Raw genomic sequence first — 23,744 nt, forward strand, 5'->3', positions numbered from 1 at the left:
TACCTCAGCAGGTTTGCAGACTCTGGGGCGTCTTTCAGGACATTGTTCCAAGGCAGAAATAACTTTGTCCTCAATTCATGTGAATCAACCTGTTTTTTTCACTCCCAGTGTTTGACTTTGTGGCCAAGTCTGGCAGGGTTTTGCTAGAAGCTATGGATAATTAGGGAACTGGGAAAGTTCAGGATGTAGCCATGGATGGTTCACGTGTGTGACACACAGTGTATTTCTGTGGCTTTCAGCAAAGGATGGTTTGTCTTTCCTCAGGATTTTGGGCAGATCTTTGTGCCACTATGATCCTCACTGCTTCCCCATGGGAGCCTGGGTGTCACACATACTACTCATGGGCTGCATCCCCTTCACCAGACCACTTCCTTGGTCCCTTCTTTGGCTCCATGCACAATCTCTCTTGAGAAGAAATGTGTGTTTGTCAACCACCATCATGGTTTCTAATCAATCATAGGCACCTCTTCACGGTATGGGAGCAAAGAGGGGGTCAGCAACCTACGGTGGAGAACAGTGGAGTGGAAGTGGATGGAGACAGCGGGAAGGGGATGTGAAAGAGGGTGGTGTGGCAGCATGGGGGATGGCAAGTCCTAGCATAGCTAAGTTGGGTGTAAGCAGCTTCCCCACTCGTTGGGTTGCTCTTCAGCAAGGCTGTGGTTATTCACGCAGGATAGCACAGGTTGCCTGAGGCTGAGGCCTTAATGTGAAAGTCGTCTGGGGGACGGTAAGGTCCAAGTCAGACTCTGAAACTCCTGGCTGGGGTTGAAAAGTAAATGTCTGAAGCAACCCTACAAAGAAGACGAACAGCTCCATCTTGGCCAGGCTTTCTCCAATGCAGTTCCTTCGCCCTGCAGATGAAAGCGGCATGTTTACTTGATGGAAAGAGCAGACTACAGTGTGTGCCATGCACATGTTAGCATCTGAAATGTTGTGATGGGAGAGGCAGTGACACCTTTAAATGCACCAGAAGTATTTTGGAGTAGAGGAACCCAAGCTGCTGAAGCTAGCTGTCCCAGTCACGCTGGCACAGTGTGCCTGCCTGGTCTTTTTTGTCACACAGCCACCTGCAGCAGCAAGTCGCAGCAATATTATAGGGTTATTATTCATTTATGTTGTACTTTCTCCTCTTAGCTCTTCCAACTCCCTCAGTATCTTTAATCCATTCTCTTTGAAAAGCAGCCTGACAGAAAAATGCCACCTCCTCCCAAAGTGGAATGGCTTGAAACTCACTTTTCCTGTGGAATTTATCCTAACATCCCACTTACAGAAAAGACTGTGTTTCTTCTTTCCTACCCTCTCTCTGTGCCAGGTTCCCAGCCCCTGTGTGGTGGTCCCTGTACTGTTGCAGCTCTTGGTGGACAAGCAAGGACTGGCTTTTTAATGTCCAAAGTCAGTACTGAGGCTCTGGGGTTGGAGCACATTCTGGAATTCCTTCAAGCCATCCTTTCAGAGGAACAGCTGGAAGGTTTGAAGTTGCATGGGAGGATTTGTAGGATTCTGCAGGAAATCTCCCTTTATAGCACTTAGGGCCTCCTGCAGTGTTGGGGTTTGTTAACTCCCAGCAAGACTCTTCCATCCAGCTGTGCCCTTTCATAACGCACACTGCTGCAGCTATGGAGGGCACTGGCTGGGGGCAGGAATGTCTGGAAATGAGCAGCCTTTGAAAGTGCTTATGGCTGTTAGGAAGGCATGGAGAAAGAGACTTTTCTTCTTCCAGGATGTCTCAAGGGAGGATTTCTGATACCTAACAACTGTTCCTATGATTAGCTCAGTTTAAGTCCCAGGGTTTATGAGCCTCCAGAAAGAGAATGTTAATTGTATTTTGAAGGCGAAATTGAGATTAAAAAGAACAATAAAAGAAAAAGTTTGTGACTTGACCAAAATGCCAGTGGAGGTAGTGTCAGGGTCACCTCCCCTAACCACAGGGCTGCGCTTCTTCCTCTAAAAGAGCAGGTCTTGCTGGGAATCTTTGGGAGCTCTCAAAAGTGCCACTGGAAGAATCACAGTCCAAGGTGACTTCTGGGAACAATCCAGGGCCTTAGATTTAAGATTTCATAGCGAGAGTAATAAGGGTTGGTGTATTCTGTCCTGTACAGGATCTCTGCTGGCTGTAATACCAAGCCCAGGTGCAAGGCTTATTGGGACTCCCTTGCTTGGCTATGGTGGGCAGTGGATGAGACCTTGTCCATCAGACCCACTCACACATGGGACTTGAGACAGGATTTAAGGGTCCCTGGATTGTACCCTCCCTCCTAGGAGAGCTCATGGAACCCTGTGCATAGCTGTGCTGGCAGCCCCACCAGTCCTGTCTGATTATCCACCTATTGCTGACAGCTTTGAGGCAGTTTTCGACCTTCTGTTGGATGCAGTTTATCTCTTTCTTCTTTTTAGTTGAGCCCTTGGGAACCAATGCCTTTAGTGGTGAGAGAGGTGTGCTCTGAGAGCAGCCGTTTGCCTGAATGCAGAATAGTTGACTCTGTTCAGTTGCCTGGTTGCTTACTGACCAAGTTAAAGGCAGTTCTTAGCCATGAAGACCCTGTTAGTGTACATAGTAATAAAATGATCCTGCTATAGCCTCAGCTCTGTGCAGATCAGCCTGTTAGTTACCTGTGGAGAAGGGCAGGAAAGCTCCTTTCTTTACAAAATTCCCTTCAGCATCAAGGAAGTGGTTAGGGTTGAACTGATGTGGTGTCTCCCATTGTGTCTTATCCAGCAGCACTGAGGTGAGTGATGGGATTACGATTATACCCTGGAAGAGAAGTACATGAAAGCACCAAAGTTAGCAGAAATGCTTTGGTTTGGTTCATTTTGCAGCAGAGACTTCAGTGTTCCAGGACATTTGCTCCACCAGGGGTAGGTGGAGAACTCTTGAGTGGTTTACCCCATCAGTCAGTAAAGAGAGAATTCACTGAGGTTTTCCCAGCAGTGTCAAGGACTGAAGCCAAATGCCACGTGGTGCTGTGAAAACCTCAAGGAAAGGGTCAGATCCTGTAAATTACTTCCCTTGCAAGTAATTCACTGTGCAGATGGCATCAAGGAGGTAAACCAGGGTCACTTGTAGAGTGAGGAAGTGAGAGTGACAGAATCGAGTCCTACAATACCAGTCTCTCTGGATTCTGTGTAGTTGAACGGACTCAACTATGAAGCAATAGCCCTACAGTACCAGTGTCATAGACTCAATATAGAAACTCTTCTGGGGATGATTCTGGACACCTGTTTTGGGCTTCTGTCCTGTTATTCCCTCTAAAGATATTGGTCTGTAGTGGCAGTGGCAAAAATGAGGAGGGTGATGTGTTCCTGGGATGGAGCAGTTACCTACCTTGGGAAGGAAGTAGCCCCTAAAGTGGGTGTCAACAGCAGTACAGCGAGGAACGTGGGGCAGGAGTGTGATAAACCTCTGCACTTCATGTAGCACTGCATTTGTAAACGGCATGTTCTTCCGATCCTCATATGTGGCCCAGCTTCCAGCTTTGACAGTTCTCCCAATTTCCTCCTGCACCTTTTCTGGAAGGATCAAGCAAAATGTATGTCCCTGCAAGGAAATAAACTCCCTCCTTGGATCTGGTTTGGGGAAAAACATATTTTTCCAGGGTCTGGAGGGAGAGGGTTCCTTAAAACATCAGCTTGGGTTTGCCCCCTCTATTTCTAGTTCAGGCATGTGGATGGGCTGGTTCCCCAGCATCATACTTTACTCTCCATCCATCCTCTTTCCTAGCAAGGCAAACGGACTATTTTGTTGTGACTTTGATCAACATCTAATTACATCAGGAATTCATAACAATTAAGAGATGAGATTCAGCTCTTAAGGTGAAAGAGCTTTTGTGGATCTGAGACCTCTCCCCTCCTCATATCAGCCATGCCGCAGATAAAGTGGAGGTAAAAGGAGCTCACTTTGAATCTCTGGGTATTTCATCATCAGCAGGATGGCCCACTGGAGTGTTGTGGCTATGGTCTCTGTTCCTGCCATGACCAGGTCGAGTATGGATGCCATTAAGTTGTCATCATGGAAGAGGCTGTCTTTCTTGTTTTTCTCCTTGAAAAACACAAGTGGTAAGAATGGTCTTAAAGCCATCATCAGTCTTAGCTTGGGAAAATCTGCATAGCCTATGACAGTGTTAACTATGATCTTGTGTTTGTGAACTAGGTGATAAAATGGACCTGATCTTGAATGCGAATCATTCACCAAAGATGGAAGGTTTGCAGTGAAGTTTTGGTTCAGCATCCATCTCCACCCAGAAGCAGGCTGAAGCCCAGGACCAGATGCTGTTCATGTACTCAGCCTCGCGGGTTTGGAAAAAGCCCTGTCCGTCTATCCCCTTTGCAGAAGGAAATTCAGCTAGTCCTAACTCTTAAGGACTCCTCCTGCCCAAAGGCAGGTTCAAACCCCTAACAATGTTTAAAATGACCTTCAGGCCATTTAGGACTATACTGACCCTTCCTCCACATAGCTGGGTGGAACACTTAGTGCCTAAGGTTGGCCTAGAGCCATTTTGAAAGAAGGTAAAACTCAGAGCCCAATTTTTTGAGGTTGAAAGAAATCAACTGATGTGTGAAACTGCCAAGTCTCTACTAAGGTTAGATACAGGGCAGGACTAGGACTTGTACTGATGATTTATCGTTCATACTTAGTCTGTAGTTTGTCTTGGAGCAACAGTATCAATGATTAATTGATTTGTTGCCTTAAAAAGAAAGGCAGAGTCAGCTTTCATGTGACTTCATGCATTTTCTACTAGGAAAAAGGAGTTGATCTCATATTATTTGTGCTGCTATTTCAAGAGTGGACTGAGACAGTGGCTTTCATATGGTAATTTTGATAGAAAAATCCCTACAGTAAATTCCACCAACTGTAAGAGACTGACGCTTGATTTCAGTGCCACTAGAATAACTGCATGGATTTCAAGAAGTTTACATGACATGGCTGAAATCAAGACTCAGCAATTGTTTTAACCAGAAAATCCAAAGGAGACATTACAGTCAACAGAGTTAAGCAAATACCTCTTGTTGCTTGAATATCAGCGCATCAATGTAGCTCCTCACGCTGTTCTCATTGATATCCTCCCTGCTCGCCTTCATGTATTGCCTTAAAATGGCACGCACGTCTTCTATTTTCCCAAGCATGATCTTGTGGGTTTTGAAAAGAAATCCCAGGAATGGGTAGAAATTGAAATACTAATGAGGAATTAAGAAAGAGAAGCAGTAAGTCTGTAGAAATATCAGCATGCTGAAACAGCTTCTTCCTAAGGCATGACGTATCAGTTGAGTTTTGTCATGTAGCAGTATCTTAGCATCCCAGGGACTTCCCAGGCAGATTTTCATAGGGGAAGGCTTTCCTTATTGAGCTTTGAGCCTTTATTTAGTACTACTTAATTTTAAGCATTTATGCTGTTGCTGGTACCAGGTTAAGCTGTACCAGGTCAGCCTCTCAACAGAGCTGGGACTTCAGTGTGCGTGGCCACCAGCAGTTTCAATCACTATGAGATTAGTTAGTTTTTTCCAGCGTCGGTTATGAAGGACTGGGTATGATAGTTTGAAGATAAGCAAAGTTTTCCTGGCACTCTCCAAGGAAGCATATTCATGCAGTCTGTGAAATGTCACTCGCGTAGACATCAACACTGAATGTGTCTTTATAGAAAAGACACATAGAAAACACAGCACAGGCAAAGCCTAGGTGATGCAATTATGTTGAAAAGGCAAAAACAGCTAAAATAATCATACTTCAGTTCTTATTTTAGCTCTGCACAGATGTGCAGGATGGTTCAAAAGCAGAGCAGCAAAGGGTAATCTGGCAACACGTTTGTGGTGACCAGAGTGGTATCTGGAGGACTGTCACATTTTGGGTGTAATGGTGCTGAACACTTGAGAACTGCTGAACCAAACGCTATGGTTTGTGTTGCACACAAATGTAATGTGTCTGCGTAAAAGAGTGTTATTCTGTGGGACAGGTTGCTTACGTTCAAATATGGAGATCCCAGAAGAATCATAACTTCATCTATGAGTCTTAGGAGAGTGATAAATGTTGGGTCCTTATATTCAAACCTCTCACCGAACAGCATGACAAAGGTGACGTTGATTGGAGCACAGTTGAAGGACGTCAAGCTAAAAGGTTCCCCTACAATGGGAGGAGAATGCAGATATTAGTGAGATGTTGCAGCAGCAGTGACATGTATGAGGCTGTACAGCACTGGGATGGTCTGCAGCTCACCTTGGAAGGATTTGATCATCTCAATAAGGAAGTGAAGCTCCTCAAAAATTCTCCCTTCTATCGTTTTCTTCCCCATGCCGAGGTTGCGCATGCTGGATACCGTGAATCTCCGAGTTGTTCTCCACAGCTCCCCAATAGAGAAGAACAAACCTGGGGGGGCCATGAGACATTGCACTCGGCTCACACACAGAGGAGCCCCACCAAACAAAGCAGGGGACGGGATGAGGAGGGATCTCCACAAGTATTTCTGCTGCCCAGTTTCCCGTGGATTTAGGGACTAAGGGTCTCCCATTTCTGTGTGCCCCATCCCTGTATGCTCTCACCTCCATTCTCTCAGTCTCACTGAGCCTGTAGTTTGGGAAAAACAGGCTCCCACCCAAACCAGTTTGCCACAGCCCTCTCCTTGTGTGCAAGATAAGCAGGTATGGCTTTCAAACCAGTACGGTTTGGCTGTAGAGCTGGGGAGAGATGTAGGTCTCAGTCAGTCCTGCAACATTTCTGACCTCGTTTGGCTGCAAGTCTCATGCCTCAAGCAACAACCTTATATCTTTGAAGCTTACCCTTTGTCCTATTCCAGTTATAAAGCTATTTTATCAACGTGGAATGGGATAATTCAATCTCCACAACCCTCAGTGCTGAGCTCTTCTATTGAGATTCCCAGTAGCATTGTGTTTTCAGCAATGACACTATTACTATCATTTTGTGGAGGTTTCTGAATTCATGCCTTGGTGATCTCTAACACCACAAAGCAGGGATAGGTATTTCATCCCATCAGGGTGTTGGAAATAGTATAAGAAAAACTTAGGTTAATATAATCCAAACACTATCTCAGATTGTGCCAATCAAGAAGCTGGATTCCAGCACTTCACATCTTCATGTTGGCTGCAAGGTTTTTAAATGTGTTTGCTTTCTGCAGAATAAACACCGTTTTCAAGCAGTGTAGTTTCCATTTGGAAAGCAAAACTTCTTGCTCTAAAAATGCCAAAGCAAATTTGATTTTAAATTCTTCTTTAATTGATGCAATTTCATCTGGATCATTCCTTTTCTGCAGCTTCAGAGTCAACAAATGGACATGGTGAGATGTTCCCTGGGAAAGTTTATGACCACTGTTACTTCACCTCTGTGAGTTTCCACCTCTAAGCGGCTCGGTCCCGGGCTGAGAAGGTAAGTGTGAAAGGACTTACAGTGCAATACTGCCAGTCTGCCCCAAGGATATTTTACATGTAAATCAGCTCTGAAAAATGCTTTTCTCCCCAGCGATTCCTTTTCTTTATGTAGCGATAAATTAATCTGTTGACATTATGGCTGGGTAATTTAATTTCTAGCTGTAATCCCAACTTTAGCCTGTAACCAGCATATAAAGCTGCCAGGTAGATGCTCAAAGTTAGAGCCACAGCTGAAGCAGAGGATGGAAAATCAAGGCAAAAAGTCCTCTGCAATACTCAGGGATGGGGAGTTGCCTTGGAAAAACTATGGGATTGTTTGTGGGGGTGAATTTCCAGCCTCAGCCAGTTGCTTCTGCCTGAGTTTGCTTCATGTTGATCCACAAGAGCCTTTGTGGAGAGGCAAGATGCCGGGGACTGATGATGTCCCAGATTGTGGCATCTGGCAGTGGGAGAAAGGGAGAAGCGCTACAGCTCCAAACAGCCAAACCAGTTAGTCTGAAGTCCCCTGAAACCATGGGGAAGGTTTGTAAATTCCGCTCTCATTGACATCCGATGGAAATTAGCCCCAAAATTGCCAGTGCCTTTAAAAATCCCACTCCTCCCCCTCAAATGGTTAGGACATGGATTAGCAAAAATGCTGAAAAGCAAGGAAGCAGTGCATGGAAGTGAGGAAAGCCAAATGTTTTCATTCTGCTTGGCTTCAGAAGGGCCCAGGGGGGATGTTAGAAAGCCGGGCTCCTGGGATGCACAGTTATGCTGGCACTAAGCAACACCTCCCGCCCACCCTCACTCATTGCTCTAGTACCGTTTCCGTTCTGAATTTGGTCAAATATTGGGATGGATGGTCTGTCTACAAACTCCTCTGTGTAGTTCACAAGCGCCTCCCGCACAACTTCGTACCCGGTCAGGACCACAACTTTCTGGAACCCAAAGTGGAGGGTGTAGATGGGGCCGTATTTTTCTGCAAGCTGAAAAAGAGGTGAGCTGTGATGGTCAGGAAGGGAAGGAGCGTGCATGGGGCAAGCACCTGTTCCTTTCTGATATTACATCAGAATTGCATCTGCATTCTGATATTACATCAGTTGCTGCTTTTCTGACATTACATCCTGGCATCCAGCTGGGAATGGCGGTGGAGCCGCCACCTGCAGAGTGGTGCCTGTGAGCTAAAGCTTATCACAGTCAAACCCAATGCATTTTGTATGGATACCTGGCCAGCATCCATGTAGATTTTAGGATTCTTGCCATCAAAGAACCCCCACCCCCATCAGTGCATTATTAATCTGGGTTTGCTCTTAAAGAGAAACTAATGAAAACCAAAAAAACCAACCCAAACAAAACACCTAGAGTTAAAACTGGACCCCAAATGGCAACACAAATTGGCAAACCAGAGAAGACATTTCGGCGCAAATAATGATGCTGTCGCCCAGAAAAGCTTTGGTATAATGCTCCTTTTGTACTAAAGCATTTCTGCATCCCTGCTATTAGACCAGAGGAACCGTTTGCTGCATGCTGGGTGTTCAGTTTGCCCTGGCTGACCGCAGATTCCAGATCCATGCCCCTCTGCTCGGACATGGCTTTGGTACCTACAGCTCAGCTGAGCGTAACAGGGAAACCCACAGCAGGAGCACCTAGCAGGTGATGAAAAGAAGCAGGAGGCTGCCCGAACTGCTGGCTTTCCCTGTGCCTGTACACAAAGTGATGCTCATTTCGCACTGAGAAGGCTCTGCGTGTATTTTTGCCATATCACAGAAAGATTCTTTCACTGTGCCTTGCTGGCTGGTTTACAAAGGCAATGCAATGCCTCAGGGAGCTGACACCTCCCCCCCCCCCGGAGCACACAGTCCCACTGGCATGTCCTACATGTGCCCCTGGAACTGCTGTGCTATGCTCTGGTCCCCACTCCTCTTAGCCCAGGAAAGAGGTCTGCAGCAGAGCAATACAGTCTGATGGGGAATCCATGCTTCACAAGGACTGATGTGTGTGCCTGATTCCTGGCAGCTTGGTAACAGCATTCAGGGACAGCTGAGAAGAGGCTGGGCTGGGCTGGAGCAAGGTGATGGGAAGCCACAGTCCAAATCTGCTGTCTAAGCAAACACACGGTGTATACGTGCAGCCTCAGCCTGTGCCGGTTCCTCTGGCAGCTTCCTCAGGGATGAGGGGAGCACCCCATCAGGATGCAAGCATCAACAAACCCTGGTGCCTGCCGCTTTATGCCATCACCGTTTTTTGCTCTCTGTGGGGTGAGATGGAGGGATAACCCCTTTGGAGTAATCCCAAAGTAAATGCAAACATAGGCAATACCAAACAGAGCCTAGCAGGTGATGAAAGCATGCGGAGGTAATTCCAAACCGCCGTTCAGAGGCTGCAGCAACGTCTGCCGAGCCCCGCTGAGTAAACTGACCCCAGCCCTGACATTGCCCACAACAGCACCAGGTGCTGGGAGCCTCACCCGGCAGCAGAGCTCTCCCACCACCCTGCTGCTCCTATAGAAGCACCAGTGTTTGCTGAGCACCGGCGTTACGGAAGCCGTGTCGACGCCTCGTCGGGAACCGCCGCTGTCTGTTTGCTCACTCTCTCCCTGACCCCGGTGCAGGTCGATCCCTGCTGGTGCTGTCTGCTGAATCAAGGGGAGAGCCCTTAAGAGCCTGACACAAGCACCCCGGGCTGTGCCAGCCTCATCTTGCACAGGAGACCCGCTTACCACCATAAGCTGGGTGAGTTGTCTTAATTACAGGTTAGTAGAAGAGCTTACAGGCTATTCATTCTGGTTCCTCAGCACAGCTTTTCCATCCCTCTTCTCGTACCGACATCCAGATTTTAATGCGTATCCAAGTCACCAAGAAGGAAGTGGATTTTGCATGGGGCATCTGCATTTGGCCCTCCCCAGAGCAGTTTTGGGGTCACTGCATTGTAGAATTCCACTTGCCAGGGCGGAGGAGAGGGAAGCGATTTCATTTCATGTTAGTTATGTCCTAATGCTTTAAAAGATTTTCAAGCGCCCGAGCTGTCAAATTAATAGTTGAAATCCCACAAGCATTATATACTTCGTGTACATCCTCACAATTACATGGAGAAATCCCGTATTACCCAAAGGTCTTTTTTTAATGAGTGATCGCTCATAAATGGCATTTCATCAACACAGACACTGGCTAGAAGAAGCCTAGAAAAATGTTATAAAGCAGTTCTCACACCTTTACAGTTTAGTTTGAATTAAAAAAGACAAAAACTTTTCACTGATAACATCTCAGGCAGCTTTAAAAATCTATAAGGGTCTGGGTTTGGGGGTTATTGTCCTACCTTCATTAGTGATTTATCTTGCCTTCTAATGTCCACCAAGTGCAGGTTACCAATGATCGGAAGAGGAGTTGGACCAGGAGGAAATTTAAAAGCTGAATTTTTATAGCCAGTTGAAAAATAGACTACAGCTAATAATACTGCTGCACATAGCAGAGAAATTAATGTAGGATCAGAGATAAATGAAATTAAAAAAGACATAATTATTTCAGCAATAATCTGTTTGGGGGGAGCTAGAAGCAATAAAAATGCAGTGGCACTGTTCAGTTTCTGCCAGCTGGCTCTCTGTTTGCTCTCTGCGATCGCTACAAGCACTCGATTCTTATTAAGGTTTGTAGAGTACCTAAATAAATACTGCATACTCCACCCTCTTTAAACACCTCAGAGAATGTGGTCTAAGCAGTTTGTAAAGCCTGTCCAGAAGTAAAGAGAGTTTCAAATTACAAACCCATGCATGTGTGTGCAAGAACATATACATGGGAAAAGGTGCTTGGCATTCTTCTATAACCTCCTCCTCCCCTGAGACCTCAGGGTCCTTCATTAGCAGCACTGTGACCCTTCAAACACTCCACTCACACTGAGAAATAAAAAGGTTTCCTTGAATCCTATTAGAAATCTCCAGGTTTAGATTTGGGTAGGATTTGAGATCTCTGTGTTACTAAGGAGAAAAATAGTATTGTTATGGGAAACTTCAGCTTTCTTGATGTCAAATGGAGATCAAAGGTTGTTAATGATGGTAAAGCCCATGTATCCCTGGAGGTTCTTCATAAAGTCAGCTCTGAACTGCCCAGAAGGGATGGGATTTCAGACTTGTGTCTGAAGGAGAGGACATGTAATAGCTAGCCATGGAAAATTAGCTTGGATCAAGTGATCATGAGTGGATTCATGAGTGGAATGGAAAGACAAAATTAGATTTGAAACTTTGGGGAAGATTTTTCCTTTTGCAAGAGCAGCTTCTAAGAAACAGAGGAAAGAAGTTGATGAAGTTAATGAAACCAGATGACCTGTTAGGCTTCAGAAGGGGAACAAGAGAGAAAAAAGGAATGATTTTAAATTAAAGATGCTAAACACCTGGAGCTTGCATCCCTCATAAAGGTTTAAATCCTGTATGGAAAGAATTGAGATCTGCCTGGTTGAATAGTGGTTTTCAGGAAGACATTGGGAAAAACAGTCAATGGAATAAGACTGTTCAGGGAAGAAAGAGCTATCTTACATGATCAGGAAGTGCAAGGTTAAAGGTACATTTGTCCAAAGGTTAGATCATATAAAGGCCATTATTCAGCAAATATGGGTCCTAAGCAAATGCAAAATTAGGGAGGGAAGTGGACCTAATCTGAAGTGAGACGCAGCAATGGTTAGCATGGTCCCAGAGCAAACAGCTGCTGGTTGCACACTGGAGCTGCCTGAGCAGTGTGGCGATGTTACAGCCCCAGAGACACCCAGAAGCAGAAGAAGCCCGTTGTGTTGCAACATTTCTGGGATATTTTTTTTTTATTAGTTTCCAAGAAATGGGCTGGAGGCAACGGTTTCCCCCAGAGCATGCCAAGGATGACTCAACCTGCCTGCTCTACTGCGCGGAGAGGCAGAGGGGCTGTAAAGACAGGCAAGAAGGATCAGGGCTGGCACAGGATGCAGAACGTGGGCACCGCGATGAGAACTTGCGATGGCATAATTATGCTTTGTGCCCTGTGCAAAATGTTTGTTCCTGCGGGGTTTTGTTTCACTGGCAGCGCCCTGCAGTGCAAAAGTTACGTGCTGCTCTCCTGGTATTTCATCCTTGCCCTGGAAGCTGCTAAAATCATAAAAAGGCCTTTCAGAAAGAGACTTAAATTATCTCTGAAAAGCCAGGGGGGGAGCGTATTGAGGTTTTCTTAAACCAGGCTCTGAGTGCAATGCATTAAAATGACAAAAGGTAAGTAAAGCTCTTGCAATGACAAGAAATTCCTGTCTCAATAATGCGTCTGGTACGTGTTTCACTCCGGAGCTGCGCTGCTACGTGCTCCCCTGCCTGAGCACACAGGGCTGAGCACAAAGCACCTGCCAGGAGCTGACACTGCTCTGGGTGCATTCCTGGGGCAGCCAGGCCCCTCGGGGTGCTTGCAGCCAGGTTGTCCTCCATCCCTTGTGCCCACATGGCAATCTCCTGCCACAGCATGTGAAGCCAGTGATGGTGAGGACGTGGAGCATGGGCGTCATCCAGCAACCTGTGCTGCCAGTTAGCCAGCCTGGGGAGAGCCAACCAGTAAAGCACCAGCCCTGCATCCTTTAAATTAACGTAAATCCCCCCAAATCTCTGCACCTTCCCTGTCAGTCCCATTCCTGACCAGCAGTGCATCCAGGACCGCAGCCTCAGATAACTCCTGCTGGCGTTACTGTGATGAGTTCCTTCTAAGCAAGGGCAGGAGCCATAAGAATCACTGTAATAGACCACAGTAGAGACCCATCCAGAGCCACATCCTGTCTCAGACAGCAGTTGTGATTTTTTAGGATTGGACATCCAATTATTTCCTTTGAGCTCTTTGTAGCTATGAGTATTGCTTACTCTTTGCATTGCTAAATGGGTCTTGGCTGCGTGTTGCCAGGGATCCCTGTCTAGAGTGGGTGTATTAAAGGCAGCGCAACCCAACTTTATCAGTTTGACCCCAAATCAAGTTCATCCTGCAACAACAGATAGATCAACAGCAACAGAGCAAAATATTTATTTATTAAGCAGGAGATAAGATCAGGCTTGCGGTAGTTACACTGCAAATAGAGCAACAGCAAAACAAACATAAGCGAGAGTTACAGCCTCCTTGAGATGTGACCAGAAGCTGGGGCTAGCACTGTGGTAGGTACAATGCACATACAAGTGCAATACCACTGCAATAGCAGTACAAGTACAAGGTACAGTGCAACTATTAGAGTGCTGCCTTTAGTTACATGAACTAAAGCTAGTGTGAAGAGTCTGTGTCATAGCCAAAGACTGCCCCAACTTGTCATCCCTTCATATTCTCTTCCTCCTTTCTTTCCTTCCATTTGCAGCATAGATCAGCTTTAGGTGACAGCAGCTTTAGTTTTATGTTATATATTAACCATACCTGCCCCCTCAGTCTCTGTAACTTTCTCCCTTTTTTCTTTTCATCCCAGCCTGTCTTTCTTGCCTCAACCAGCACAAAAGCATCTTCAGTGACTCGCTGCTCCCTAACCCACCTGTGGTTTCCTCCTTGTTTCACAGCACACACAGCAGCCTCCTCTCTTGTACCTGCGCCACTGTTCAGATCTCACACACGTATCATGCTTCCCTCAACTGGTGTAGCCCTGTGGGTACAGGTAGGTGTTCCTACTCCTGATGGCTGTTACATGAAATAGATCATTAATTGTGGTAGTCAAACAGTTGCTCTAGGACAGCCACAGTCTCTGGGGTGTCACCAGCTTTCTGCAGAGACCCCACAGGACAAGTTAATGGTACAGGTGAATGACTTGGTAACAAAGCCTATCCTGCTTCTTTTTCCAGACTCTATTACCAGTTTTACATCTGTTTTCACAGCGACTACATTCAAAATCCTATTATCCGTGACAGTGATGCAGGATCTCTGCTGGCAGAACAAGAACATTACCAGCTCTGAATTTGTAACTTCACTTCCTATGAAAGTGGCCAAAGCACATTCTGCAAGCACCAAAATCTCACTTGCAGTTCTTACTGCAATGGGCCTGCTCCTGCTGTGTGCTGAGCACATGTAACTTCCATGGGAGCCCATGGCAGTGGCGTTTGCTCAGTGGTGCAGGCTGAGCTGTTACTCTGCCTGGAGACCTTGCTGCCTATCCCTGACATAAGGAACGTATAAAGAAGAAGACAGCTTGAAGTTGCTGGCTGGCTGTAGCTCTACACCAGCTGCACAGCCTCGTGTACCTGGTCTAGAGCTGAAGACAAACAGCATTTTCTAAAGATTTGAAGCTGTATTTTCAGTTAAATGGACAATACTGTCCTTATTCATCCTAACACACCTGATACATGAGACTGAAGTTTGAACTGGGAACCTGTGAAGGATGGTTCACCCTGCAGTCAGTAGAGAGAGTAAGCAATTGAGACCTTATGGGGGGTGAATCACCCACTGAAGGAGCCTCTCTCTCCTTCCAGGAGACCCTCTCTCCTCCAGGAGGGTAGAGAGGGTCTAGAGAGTGACTACAGCTCCTAAGGTGCAAATGGAGAAGAGGGCTGAGACTCTCTTAGCTCTCTGATGGGAGCGTGGCAAGTCCTGCTGCCCAGCCCCAGGCTGCATCACCTTCACACTGCCTTGGCCTTGTGTCCGGCTTTAGCTGTGTTGATTCAGAAACTTCACTTTGTTTGGCCAGTCATTTTCTGCCAGTTTAGGGGTCTAAGATGGCCCAGTAAGGGGTCAGACAAGTGCCAGAGACAGCATGAAGCCAGGGTAGGTAAGGGAGGTGTAGAAATGCCTTTCTCAGCAGATGCAGAAAGCTGCTAGATTGGCCCCATCATAAATAGGCTCTTCAGCATAAAGTGCCTAGTGTGAGTTGGAATGAACCCACTTCCCAAACCACTTAGATGTTTTCTGATAACTGTCCCGTGCCTGGCGCTTGGCATCAGCCCATGTTACACCCTCGTGTCTGGGACTCTGTAATAAAGATAAGGCAGGTTGTATCGCACAATGGAAACTCAGTCTGAAGCTCAGCTGAACAACTGTACTAGGGAGATTTCTAGATCCATTTAGTGTCTGTTGTCTCCAGCAGGGTCATCAAAAATCAGCTCTGCCAATTTTCTCAGCTTGAAGCTTACACTTCAGGCTGAGAAATTCCCCATGGAGGCTCTTAGGGGAGAGCCTCTGATGGGTTACATCTGTACAGGAGCCTTGAAGCCATTTCATTCTTTCAGACAGCCCTGAAAACTGCATCTCTGATGTGCTGTTCCAGGAATGAATCACAGTTTCTGAGAGCAGTACTCAGGGGTGTCTGAAGGATCCGCATTAGACAGACACCACAAAAGCTGTTGGAAAAAATGGCATGAATGAAAGAAAAAGAGCAGTGCCTGGTGTCTTCGGTTTCCCTAAAGCTCAGGTACCAAAAGCTTTTTTCCCCTTAACTACACTTGCTTTCAAGCTTGAAGTGCTCACTACTCAAACTCCGTGTTGTCTGGTCATTCATAAGGCACAGCACAAACCAAGTGAGGCATGGGGTTCAAGGTAAAGCCAACATCAGCAGTGAGATCCAGGTCTGACTTATCCACTCCTGGAGGGGGCTGGAAAACAAATCTGCGGAGCAAGCCAGCAAAGAAGAGGAACAGCTCCATTTTGGCCAGTCCTTCTCCAACACAAGCCCTTCGTCCTGAAAACAGCCAGGAGAGAAGTATATGGTGAGTGCTGTAACTGTTACTGTTGATGTCCGAGACCTTTTAAACTGGATGTACCATCTGTAAGAGCAGGCTGCTCAGGTAGGAAATGCCTTCCTTCTCCCTGTATATTGGAAGTGCTACTGGCCTAGTTGCAAACTTCACTGAAGCCTGTAGGTATGTGAAATTATTCAGTGACTGTGGGTAGATCAGTGTCTGCTGGATCTCCCAAAGAGGTGGTTACCTGCAGCAATGGTGGACAGGAAAAACGACCAAAAATCCCTTATCCTATGTTCTAAGTCCCTGACTTTCATATTTGCCTAGAATCAGGGGGAACCATGCCATTAGCCCAGACCCAGGTGGTACACACACACCCCTCTCACCTATAGAGAATGGAATAAACGCTTCTCTCCTAATGAAGTTCCCATTGGCATCCAGGAAGTGGGAAGGGTTGAACTGATCTGGGGTTTTCCAGTGTAACTCATCATTCAGAGCAGAGGTCAGCAGTGGAATAATCTCTGTACCCTGAAAGGGACGAAAGAAACTCACAGGAGCTGTTTGGACCAGATCACTTTCCTAGTCAAGGCTAGCCACTTGGGTTTTTTCTAATGTGAAGAGAGAAATAAGACTGAGCCATGGCAAATAGAACTGGGGAACGCTTCTCTGCCCCACTGTAGCTCTGCCTGCTATCAGTAGCTGCTGCTGTCTTTTTGGACCACAGAACAGCCCCTTCTTAGAGTCAGATCTTTAAAGAAAGGGAATGAATGAATGAATGCTGAAGTAAAGGTTCCACATTTGGTATAAGAGATTCAAACCAGCGTGATTTAATTAAAGTCTCTGGTTATTCAGGATTCAAAGACTGCAACAGACAACAGTCCAGTGCCTGTTTATAACAACTACTCTAGATCCAAGACAAAGGATCACATCATAGATTGAACCACACATCGTGGCATCTTTAGATTTTTATATTTTGATTCTTAACTGCTTTAAACAAAACTGTAAGGAATCTGTGCAGCATAAGCTGCTAGCCTCAAAGCTCACCTTAGGAATCACGTAGCCTTGGAAATTCACATCGGTAGGAGTTGATCGTGATACGCCCATTGGGACAATATTGGCAAACCTTTGTATTTCATGTATCACTGCATCTGTGTAAGGCATTTTTTTCCGGTCCTCCAACTTAGGCATCTCTCCTGGTTCAATGACGTGGTTCATTTCTTCCTGAATCTTTCCTTGGAGGGAGGAAAGGTTTAAGAAGCTGATAACCCTCTTATCTTGCAACTGAAATTGCCTCCAGTTTGGCCAAGGTGAAGTAATGGAAAATTTTGAGGGGTATTTGGGAAGAGCAGAAGTGTGTGATCAGGGCATGGTGTGGTTCTTTCAGGTTTGTTGTTGAGCCAAGGGAGCTTGTAGTCACTACAGTACATCCCATGCCTGATTCTGATTACACACCTTTGTTACCCCATAACCTTCAACAGAAACCAGATCAGAATCAGCTCCTGAGGAGACCTTTAGTGACGTAAGCCCATAGCCTGCAGGTGAATAACTATGGGGGATCTTTACTGTTAACTGTAGACTGGCCCTCAGCCTCTCCCACTTGGCTGGGCTGCTTTATTGCAATCCAGCTGAATAAAATTCCTTTGTAAAGTCAACGGTTGTTATCTCTCCCAGAATACTCAGAATAATTACTCTGGACAACAACGGATGAGTTCCACTCCCTTCCACAACCAAAGCCTTAAGCATGCATTAGTATATTGTACAAGAGGACTCCTCAGCCTTACTCTGAATTTCTGGGTATTTCATCATCAGAAGAAGACCCCAGCGCACAGTTGTAGAAGTAGTCTCAGTCCCAGCAGCAAAGAGGTCCAGGGTTGAAAACATCAAGTTTCCATTGCTGAACATAGTTTGGCCTTTCTTTGACTCCTTCAAAACATACAGGTAATGGCCATAAGTTCTACAGCAAGTGATACCAATATATGACTGTGTTGCCACCATTTTGTCTGCAATTTGGCTTTTGGTGACTTTATATGCTCTGGGAAACTATATGTCTAGTGGTGGAAATGCCTTTCTCAGCAGAAGGGCCTATGCTGTGTGGAATTCGTCTGGTCCCAAGTGTATGCGCAGTCCCTAGGTTAGGGGAGGTTAGTTGGCATTTAGCTACTGCAATGAAGTTAATCACTTATTATTCTTACAGGAAGGTTTAGGATGATGTCCTCCTTATGTGTGCTGAGTGGTAACTTATTTCACTTACGTGGGGCATCTTGACAACTAGATCCCTGTAACCAGCAGTTTCAGTGGAGCTATGGAGCGAGCACAGCACGGCTCAATGTGAGTATGAGCTTTGATATGTTCTGCTTATTGCACTTCTGTTTCCACTCACTCTCAGTCCCACACAGAGGATCAGCCCTAATAGTAAGTCAGGGCTAAGAGAACAGAAAGACTCAGACTTGGCTTTACAGTACCTGTTGCTGCTTCATCAGAAAGGCATCCACAAAGCCTGTTAAGTTATTTTCATTAAACTCTTCCTTGTGTGCCTGGAATTGCTTCTGGAGGAAAGCATTCAGTTCACTGATGTTTTGCAGCACAGTCCTGGAAGCTCCAGAGAGAAATCCAAGGGATGGGTAGAAATTATATAACTGTGGAGCAAGAGAAGCCTTACTGTTAATTGGCATTTTGAACATACACCGCTGTCCCAAACCACACTGCTGGTCCCTTGTCCCATGCCCTGACATCTCAGGCCATAATTCCCCCGCATTCTCCTGTACAGTCCAAGCAGATATGAACTTCTGCAGAAATAGAGTGTTCTCTCTGTTATATCTCTGCATGAGTCCTCGACATGACTTTTGGGAGAATCATCAGCTTAATCTTTGAGGGCTTCCAGGTGTTGAGCTACAGGGTTTCAGATGTGAAAGATGAGAATGTGAGCATTGTACGTATTTCAGGAGAAGATCTCAGGTGTGTCACATCCTGTGGCAGCAGAAGGGACTTGAACTGACCACCTCCACAGACAAACAATATTGCTGTGTCAACATGGCGCTTTCCAAGCCAAGTAACTTAGGCAGGGCACCAAGCTAACCCAACTATGCTGCTCCTAGGAGCATAGACATACATGCTGCCAGGAAAAAGGAGGGGTCTCACCCCATCAACCCATGAGAGGTGTGCACAAGAAGTCCGCTAGCTGCCCTGCCAGACAACTGAACAAACACCAGCCGTTAGCTGTTATGGTGCCTCATTCTGGGATGGTCTCTGTACACAGTGTGTAACTCTGATCTGTGTTTGCATGGTGGTTTGAGGGGCTTTGCTAGTCTGGTGTTACAGCTGGCCACAGACCTCACTGTGGCTGAGAAAGACAGCTCCGCCGGTGTTCAAAGCTGAAGCTTTGTGTCAGGAGGGAACAGGCTTATATCAGCTGACAGTTTGCTAAGATTGAGTTTCAGTGGCCAAAATAAAAGAAAAAGAAGTTTGTCAAACCTGGTTCTAGGAGAGGCAGAGACAGTTACCAAAGGTGTGTGTAATACAAGGAGACAGATTTGAGATGGTATTTCAGGATCCGTCTAATACGAGAGACGTATTGTGCTTCTGCTCTTCAAAGAGGTTAAAACAGTTCCTTTGTGAAGACTTCAGCATTTTTTCTTTTACTAATAAGATTCACACAGGGGCCTGGGAATCTGTGTGTTGGGGAACTAGAACCACAGATGTGTTCTGTACAGGCTGGCTGGCTGGCTGATAATGTTATTGTTCTGAAGAAGCAAGCTGTGAGAGGCCAGAAGGACAAACACAGGCAGCCAGATATCCCCCCAAAACTAAAGGCTAAAACATAAAATCAAGCTCTTACCAGCACCATAGGGGAGCCCAACAGCTTATTATTTTCATTCATCAGCTTCAGCAAAGTCAGAAATACAGGATCATCATATTCAAACCTCTCTCCAAACAATATAGAGCAAATGACATTGGACACAGCGCTGTTGAGTATCATTTTTGTGTCAAATGGTTTCCCTGTATTTGAAGCAATGAAAACAAATGACAATATGATGATGCTTATTTTAGTCTGGTTTCCTATGGAAATGTAGTCCAAAAAATACCCTCATTCACCACCCAGAATCCATAGCAGATAACTCAGTTTCAAGGTTTTAAGGCTTCAGTTTAATAACCTGCTTCAGCATACGCTGAACTTTAACCATGAGATAGCATTTACTTAGAGTTAAACTTTCATTAATCTTTATTGTTCTGCTAGACATTTTTTCTGTCTCTGGATGTAAGTCTTGACACTCACCATGGTAGGATTCAAAATATTTGATAAGGGAATTTACTTCCTCCAGGATTCGTATCTCAATGGTTCTCTTTCCCATTCCGAAATCTCGCAGTGTGGACAAGGTGAATCTTCTCATAGTTTTCCATAGCTCTCCATGGCTGAATGCTATGCCTAAAATAAAGGTGTAACATCCTTATGTTACCTGTGGTTAATAAACGTTGTTAAGACCTTCTTACACACCGGTACCACAGCTGCTTGACACACTATTATATAGACAAAAAGCAATCTGTAAGAGCTTGATAATCCCTGCCTGAGAGAATATAATGAACACAGACCCAACCGACCAAAAGGTCACTTACCATTTCCTTGTGTCATTTTCCTAAATATGGGTATTTCTGCCCTCTCTCCAAATTCTTCAGCATGATTTAAAAGGGCATCCTTGATGGTTTCATAGCCAGCCAGTACCACAGCTTTCCTGGGTCCAAAATGCACAGTGAAGACATTGCCGTATATCTTGGAGAGCTGTCAAGGTGAATAAATATGTTCATTCTGAACCCAATCTGGACCTAAAAGCTAGCAATAGCCACCCTAGGTGCTTTCTAGCCCCAAAGGAGCCTCCTGGCCCTGCCTGAAGTCTCCAGGTGCTGCTACAATGCAACTAATGAGCAACAGCTATCAATTGCCAGCATCTTTGCTTGCACCTTGTTTGCACAACAAGGTGTCTGCTATCACTGCTTCTATCGGAGAAGTCAATAAAATGCCATCGCATTCCTGTGGTGTTCTGCAGTAACAGGCCAGCATAGTGATACTACCATTTGGAGGCTGGTTGGAAACTGCTGTAGCAGGCAGCTGAGGCAGGCCTGTTTACTTTAACGCTGGTGACCTGAGGCAAGCGGGTGTGCATACATCTTTGAGGCCGAAGCCACAAACACTACAAAAACAAAGCTAGACAATAAGTCTTTCTTTCAGGACAGCACTTGTCCCTAATTATGTCAAGGTGGGTAGTGTTGCAGTCATCGCGAAATTATTTGCTGGCCACCAGAAACTTGAATCCAACTAGGAAGCAGATTCTTGTAGATAATATCAGAGGAGCTCTAGGCTTTTACAGCAAATTAAATCTGAATCATCTGTTACACAGAAGGGTGGCTTTGACAATCTAATCATTCACTCTGTATTTTAGACTTGGTTTAAACACACTGCAAGCCATCCGCTCCAAATGTCTTCTTGTTTCCGATGCGCCTGAGTTAGCATTTGCTATGTATTAGATACATTCTGAAAATTGAATTTCAGATTAGAAGCAGCTCCCGTTATTACACCAGACAAATTGAATTTGTTTTCATCAAATGGTGGTTTGACGGCTTGGGAGATAACATTAACACTGGTTCTTTCATCCCCGGCAGCTCACAGTGTGTGTGGCAGAGCCAGGGGCAGAGAATTGCAGCCGACTCCTAGCCTTCCTGTGGTCATTTCTTTGCATTAGTACTGTACTCTTGGCATCAACCTTGTTTATTTTTAGCAGCACCATGTATTGGATGTGGCAGGTCTGAAAGCCTATAAAAGCTGCTTGGCAGATTATAGGAAATAAGTCTGGTGCCTTCGCATGACATTTGTATTATTAAATACCCCCATACCACCAAAAAAATAGCTGTTCTTCCATACCAGCACCCTCAAATATACCCATGATCAGGTGGGAGCTCAGGACCAGAAGCCCGTCATTGGGCTCTTCACAATCCTCTGCACTGTAAATCAAAGCAGGTGAACACTGCATGACTGCTACAGGAATTCTGTACTTTTGCACCCTAGGGTACCCTTTCTTCTATGACAACCTGGAAGATTTCAGTGTCTGCACTCCCCCCCTCATTGTGGCTCTTCAGGTGGCTGAGAGAATTTACTGGGGACTGGCTTTCCCCCATCATAGTGTCTGGTAAGCCCATATGTAGGGTATGTGACAGGTCATTCATGGCACCTCAACTGTTTCTACAGCAACCGGAAGAAATCTGAATTCACATTGACGTGTCCCCACCACCCTAACGGAACACAGCAGACACTTTCTGAAACAAATATTGCACCTGGATTTATAATATTTAAGTCTTTTTTTTTTTCCTCTTTTAGTAATAAAACTATCCATGGAGCTGCATAAGAAAAAGCTATTTGTTACCTAGACATATAAAAGCCGTGCATCAAGTCTTAACTAATGCTGGGCAGTGTGTGTGTGCAGGGGAAGGGCTGGGGAGGCAGAGCTGAGCTTTGCCTTGAAGGGGTATAATTAGCTTTGGAAATAAATGTGCATATGATCCCATTTCCCTGGAAGTGTTCAAGGCCAGATTAGATGGGGCCTTGAGCAATCTGGTTGACTGAAAGGTGGCCCTGCCCATGGCAGTGTGTCAGAGCTAGATGCTCTTTAAGGTTCCTTCCAACCCAAACCATTCTGTGATTCTATGATTTCTTCTGCTGTGGGCATGGTACCCTTCCTTCCTTTCTCCTTTTCTTCCTTCCTACCTACCTTCAGTGGGAAAGGTTTATCTGCAGCGAGACATCTCTTCAGGCCAAATAGCCCATATCTGTCAGCAGGCTGGTCCAACCTGAGTCTTCTACCTGCAGACTCTGAGGGGCTCAAAATATCAACAATATGGATCTGATTGCAAGGGCTGGGGTCTACACTCACATGTATATAAAGGAAGGAATACGTGTATTATAGTTATATAAATAAATACATGTGTGTGCATATATACCTCTAAAGATAGTCATTCTGCCAGCCTGGCTATACATCAAATATATAATTTCTGCCCTCCGCACAATGCAAACACAATCACATCTCCATTTCCACAGTTGTGTTTCTCATTCCAGGAATTGCATGTTTTCCTTCTGCCTGCTCACTCAGACCCTACCTCTGTCAGCGACTGGAACGGCTTTTTCAGGTCCACCACATTCAAGTTTCCAATCAGAGGAAGAGGACGTGGCCCAGGAGGCAAACTGCAAACAGACTTCTTCAAGCTGGTAACGAAGTAAAGGAGAGCAACCAGACCTGCTGCCAGAAAGAGCAACAAGCTAGAGCCCATGTACTGCAGCAAACTCTGTATGGCCATTTCTAAATCAACGTGTGGGCATGAGCATCTTGGGGTCCCTTTATAGCATCATCTGAACACACCTTCTGGGGAAGTGGCTTTACATGGAGAAAAGGAGCCTAAGTCTTGTTTACTTCCACTTAGGCCAGATGTATTTTATTTTTCTGCCAAAGAAAGCACCCTATTTTATTCTGAAACATGGATTATCTTAATCTGGAGCTCTTATTTCATTTACAACACTGGGACAAGGTGTTTGTTTTCCAGTGAAAATCTGTGTTGTGGACATGTTGTGGTATGTGATTTCAGGCACAGAATTAAGGGACCACGCTGGGTTGCTGTCAGGGTGCCAGGTCACAGGACTCAGCTGGACCACTGGTGATGTAAGCTTCCTTGGTGATTCCTTCCCAAGAATGCCTTGTCCTTTCCAAAATACTGGGCGCCA

General features: G+C 45.6%; 2 protein-coding genes and 1 long non-coding RNA gene across 8 annotated transcripts; 1 reads left to right on the forward strand and 2 right to left on the reverse strand.

Moving 5' to 3' along the window:
* Nucleotides 1-510: 510 nt before the first annotated feature.
* Nucleotides 511-12,769, reverse strand: LOC130603266 (cytochrome P450 2W1). Its single transcript, XM_057416894.1, has 9 exons — nt 10,669-12,769; nt 8,177-8,339; nt 6,206-6,355; nt 5,955-6,112; nt 4,999-5,172; nt 3,895-4,036; nt 3,323-3,507; nt 2,611-2,752; nt 511-851 (listed from the first exon to the last, which is right to left on the reverse strand). The coding sequence occupies exons 1-9, from the start codon at nt 11,023-11,025 to the stop codon at nt 661-663; spliced, it is 1,662 nt and encodes a 553-aa protein (XP_057272877.1). The 5' UTR covers nt 11,026-12,769; the 3' UTR covers nt 511-660.
* LOC130603268 (uncharacterized) lies at nt 7,283-23,333 on the forward strand. Of its 5 annotated transcripts, XR_008973103.1 has the most exons (6): nt 7,283-7,369; nt 9,965-10,092; nt 15,814-16,005; nt 17,795-17,923; nt 18,180-18,313; nt 23,085-23,333. It is a non-coding gene; the product is annotated as an uncharacterized LOC130603268 (long non-coding RNA). The 5 variants fall into 5 exon arrangements; XR_008973105.1 differs by lacking the exons at nt 7,283-7,369; nt 9,965-10,092 and adding an exon at nt 15,584-15,717 and having other exon boundaries at nt 15,808-16,005; XR_008973107.1 differs by lacking the exons at nt 7,283-7,369; nt 9,965-10,092; nt 15,814-16,005 and adding an exon at nt 16,011-16,090.
* LOC130603267 (cytochrome P450 2K1-like) lies at nt 15,595-23,744 on the reverse strand. 2 transcript variants are annotated; one of them, XM_057416897.1, is made up of 10 exons: nt 23,126-23,744; nt 20,597-20,759; nt 20,259-20,408; nt 19,821-19,981; nt 18,448-18,621; nt 17,767-17,908; nt 17,030-17,217; nt 16,372-16,513; nt 15,817-15,984; nt 15,595-15,727 (listed from the first exon to the last, which is right to left on the reverse strand). In XM_057416897.1, the coding sequence occupies exons 1-10, from the start codon at nt 23,321-23,323 to the stop codon at nt 15,714-15,716; spliced, it is 1,500 nt and encodes a 499-aa protein (XP_057272880.1). In that variant the 5' UTR covers nt 23,324-23,744; the 3' UTR covers nt 15,595-15,713. The 2 variants fall into 2 exon arrangements, with proteins under 2 accessions (XP_057272880.1, XP_057272878.1); XM_057416895.1 differs by having other exon boundaries at nt 15,715-15,984.

Source organism: Pezoporus wallicus, unplaced genomic scaffold, assembly GCF_028554395.1.
Source record: "Pezoporus wallicus isolate ANWC-B61680 ecotype Strahan unplaced genomic scaffold, APGP_CSIRO_Pwel_v1 scaffold_7392, whole genome shotgun sequence".
Lineage (NCBI taxonomy): Eukaryota > Metazoa > Chordata > Aves > Psittaciformes > Psittacidae > Pezoporus > Pezoporus wallicus.

Excerpts from the sequence above, each read along its gene's own strand:
- LOC130603267 (XM_057416895.1), bottom strand. The coding sequence starts at position 23,323 with ATGGCCATACAGAGTTTGCTGCAGTACATGGGCTCTAGCTTGTTGCTC. Across the intron at positions 20,409-20,596 it reads GAAAATGACACAAGGAAATG|GCATAGCATTCAGCCATGGA; the intron begins GTAAGTGACCTT and ends CCTTTATTTTAG. Across the intron at positions 19,982-20,258 it reads ATATTTTGAATCCTACCATG|GGAAACCATTTGACACAAAA; the intron begins GTGAGTGTCAAG and ends CTTCAAATACAG.
- LOC130603266 (XM_057416894.1), bottom strand. The coding sequence starts at position 11,025 with ATGCAGTATTTATTTAGGTACTCTACAAACCTTAATAAGAATCGAGTG. Across the intron at positions 6,356-8,176 it reads CCAAATTCAGAACGGAAACG|GTTTGTTCTTCTCTATTGGG; the intron begins GTACTAGAGCAA and ends TGGCCCCCCCAG. Across the intron at positions 2,753-3,322 it reads GGGGCTACTTCCTTCCCAAG|GGTATAATCGTAATCCCATC; the intron begins GTAGGTAACTGC and ends CTTCTCTTCCAG.